Consider the following 3,796-nt stretch of genomic DNA (forward strand, 5'->3'; position numbering starts at 1 on the left):
ATGAGCTGGTTCCATCTCCATACATAACAGTGATAAAAAGTCTAAGTATGTACTGGTATTAATTTTTGCAATGTNTTATCTAAGTAGTCTATACAGTGTACCTGTATCTTGTATTATTACTAGCATGGTGAAACAAGCTATTATTGCATTCTTTATTATAAATCCCCCCTTTTATTTTTATAGTTGTCAGTAATGAAAAAATTATAGTACAAAATATACCACTATCAAATAATCAGCAGTACCAGAGTACGTATTATCAGCAACTGCAACTAGGAAGAACCCATTGGCTGGAGCACCAGAAACAAAAAGAGGAATTAGTGCAAGTATTACCCAGCTCAGCACAAGAATGGCAAGGGCACCAACTTACAGAATATAAAACATTGCTAAAAGAACAAGAGCTAGAGACACAAACTATTAAGCAACAATTAAGGAAAGAGCAAGATCATAGGCAGCAGTTGTTAATAGAATTGGAAAAGAAGGAGGCAGAACGTAGTTTTCAACTACAAGAAAAAGAGCAAATGTATCATCATCAATTGCAAGAAAATAAAGCTCAGAAGGAGCGAGAAATACAAAGAATCTGTTTTCAATTACAGGAAAAGCTAGAGAGAGAGAAGGCAGCAAAAGATCTAGAAATACAAAATTATCATTACCAGTTATTGGAAAAAGAAAAAATGGAGGCACTAAAAATTCAAGAATATCTTCAACAGCTACAACAAAAGGAGGCAGAAATACGTAATTATTTTAATCAGCTACAAGAAAGAAATCAAGAAATACAAGAGTACTGCCATCAGTTGGAACAAGTGCAAGTAAGCGAGGCTGAGAAAGATCTGGAAATTCAAAGATGCTATCAAGAAATTCAAAAGTACCAGTATCAGTTACAAGAGAAGGAGAAGGCCGATGCAATTTCTAAGCAAAAAATGCAACAACTATACCATCAGCAATTACAAGAAAAAGAGCAAGAGAGCTTAGAGAAAGAGAAAGAAAAACAAAAATATCACCAAAAATTGCAAGAAACTGAGAAAGATAAGACCGAGACAAAACAAAGGCATTCTCTACAGTTGTCAAAAAAAGAAACAGAAATTGAAAAATACCGAAAACATTTAAAGAAAGAACAAGCAGAGAAGGAGCAATGTCACCTTCAACTAAAAGAAAATGAAAAGAAATATATTCAACAGTTACAGGTGAAAGACAAGGAACTTTCAGAGAACCAAAAGTATCATCAACTTCAGCTACAAGAAAATGAGGCAAAAATGAAGCAAAAAATACAAAATTACGATCACGAGTTAAAAAAGATGAAGAAGGAGTTGGAAGATAAAGAAAAAGAGATACAAATGCTTAATCAGCTGATACATAAGGAGCAAATAGAAAAAGATAAACAAATTCAACAATTACTGCAGCAAATTCAACAATATAAACATAAAATACAAGGGAACGATAAATGTATGATTGAAAAGGAGAGAGCTGAAGAGAAAGTTCATGGAATCCAATTACTTCATTCCTCACAAAGTATGTACTTAATTTTTTTTATTATTGATAATTTTAATTTCCTTTTTGTAGTGATATTTGACAAGCAGGAGGAGCAAGTACCTATGATGCCATCAAAACAGAAGGTAGAGCAATGCAATGAAAAAACTTCTGAAAGTGTACCCGAGACAGGAGGTATTAGATCAACATAATTTATGCATGTAATTTTTAATTATTGTGTCATTATGTTTGATTTAGATGAACTTAAAGGCGTACACATTGCTGATAAAAAATCATTTCTTATTCAAAGTGGATCTAACCAGTCACTGTCAGTTAACTGGGAGGAATATGGTATAAGGATAACAATACCACAAGAAGCAGTGCTACCCTCTGAAACTGTACAGATAACTATCAATGCTCTAGTAGGAGGAAATTTTGTATTTCCTGAAGATACTGAGCTTATTAGTGCAGTATATGCTATAAGCCTCTCCAAGCCTTTTCTTGAACCAGTTAAACTTGAGGTACAGCATTGTGTCTCCATAACAACACCAGCTCATAGCAACTACCTTAGTTTTTCTACTGCAACTAATAGTCAGCCACCTTTCCAGTTTAATACAGTAGATGGTGGAGAATTTTCTATTGGCAACAGATATGGTAGCATAAGTATTGCTAAGTTTTCTAAGTGGTCTGTTGTCATGAAACGCAGGAGAAGAACACGTATGCATCCATATCACACAGAAAATTCATCACATAAAAAAGAGCATAAATCTCTCTCAGTTTCATCATCATCACAGTCTTCAACTAATGTTGAAGAATTATTTCCTAATATTGAAGAACCACTTGAGAAAATTCCTTTATCTTCAAGCGGAACAATTAATACATCAGAACAAAATCAGTTGATGATACAAATACCAGTTGAGATATTAGAAGGTAAAAATGTATGGAGTCCTTCGTAGTATTATTGTATAAATTGTAGATGAGTCACCTGTTAAGCTTTACTTTGGTCAAGTAATGTATGAGGTTAAAAAAACAGGAAGAGAATGGTTGATGAGATTTCTACTTTGTCAAGATCTAAATGCACTAGTAGAGGTATATAAGCTCTATGTTCTCAGTATACATTTAATTTTTGATTAAAACAGCATATTAAAAAGGTATTCAAGAGTTTTGAAGAAACTATGGAAGTAGCTTTTGAGTTTGAAGATTGCCATGATGGATGCATTGAGTTGCAACTTGATGATAAAAAATGTCCTAAAGGATGGTCAGTGAGACCTCATCAAACACCTTCAAAAGTTAGGACTTAAATTAATAGTGACATGTAAAATGATGTAATTATAATGATTACAATATAGGTAAGCCAGAATCTTATTGATAAATATGGCAGCATGTCTCCTCCTCGATTTCCAAAATGTGTATTCACAATCACAGCCACTCCTGGTGAAGATGCAGTTAAAGAATTAAGTTATCCCATCACAATGCAAGGAATAAAATCTGACACTAAGGAAATAAACATTGTATTAACAATGGGTTAGTATCATTGTGAGTTAGTTAATTAAGTTAGATCTATATTTAGGTGACTTTCAGCAAAAACCTGCTAGAACTATTGCATCACCATCAGGGTCAATTTCACCAGGTATATTTTAATTGTATAGTCACTATAGTAGTATAATAATTCATAACATTATAGTAGCTGAAAGGCAGCTCAAACCAGCTGCAGAGGTTCTACGAGATCACTTGGATACACTTTCTGAAATCCTGGCAGCTCCAAGTAATCTTTTGGCTATCATTACAAGCTTATACAGTAAAAAACTGATTACTGATGAGACTTACACTGAGTCAATGAATGCTGGCAGACCAATACTTGATAGATGTGCTTCACTGCTGTTTGCTCTTAAATGTACAATTACTACAAAGCCTCAGGCAATAATTACTTTAATTGAAATATTAAAAGGAAAAGAAGCTTTTAAAGAAATTGCTGATAAAATGGATTTGGAAGTGTCTTTTCATAATTACACAAACAATTAGTTGTCCTATATTTAACAATTATTTATTTAAAAAAATTTAGAATACTAAAAATAGCAGACAAATCTATGAACAAACAGACACACAAAATGCTTTGAGGCTTGTTCAAGCTCGCCCTAATTAGAATAATATAGTAATAATAATAATTCTGAAGTAAAAAGTACGGAATGTATAATGTCAATTATTAATTATCCTTGTTAGCATCTTTCTTTCTTTTTCTGACAATACAACCAAAGACAAAGGATATCAAACAACAAAAATATGACACCACTTATAATTGTAAGAACTGCAGCAATTGTTGCTATTGTACCAC

General features: G+C 32.8%; 1 protein-coding gene across 1 annotated transcript; it reads left to right on the top strand.

The window, feature by feature from the left end:
- Positions 1-5: 5 nt before the first annotated feature.
- On the top strand, positions 6-3,505 carry LOC109590558 (probable serine/threonine-protein kinase kinX; the record flags this gene model as incomplete). Its single annotated transcript, XM_020006459.1, has 9 exons — positions 6-45; positions 184-1,506; positions 1,558-1,659; positions 1,723-2,394; positions 2,441-2,553; positions 2,604-2,753; positions 2,814-2,988; positions 3,035-3,094; positions 3,149-3,505. Coding segments are annotated over 9 exons (2,973 nt in total), but the record flags the coding sequence as incomplete, so codon positions are not given.
- Positions 3,506-3,796: the final 291 nt, after the last annotated feature.

This window comes from Amphimedon queenslandica, unplaced genomic scaffold (assembly GCF_000090795.2).
Source record: "Amphimedon queenslandica unplaced genomic scaffold, v1.1 AMPQUscaffold_9853_Cont17925, whole genome shotgun sequence".
Classification (NCBI taxonomy): domain Eukaryota; kingdom Metazoa; phylum Porifera; class Demospongiae; order Haplosclerida; family Niphatidae; genus Amphimedon; species Amphimedon queenslandica.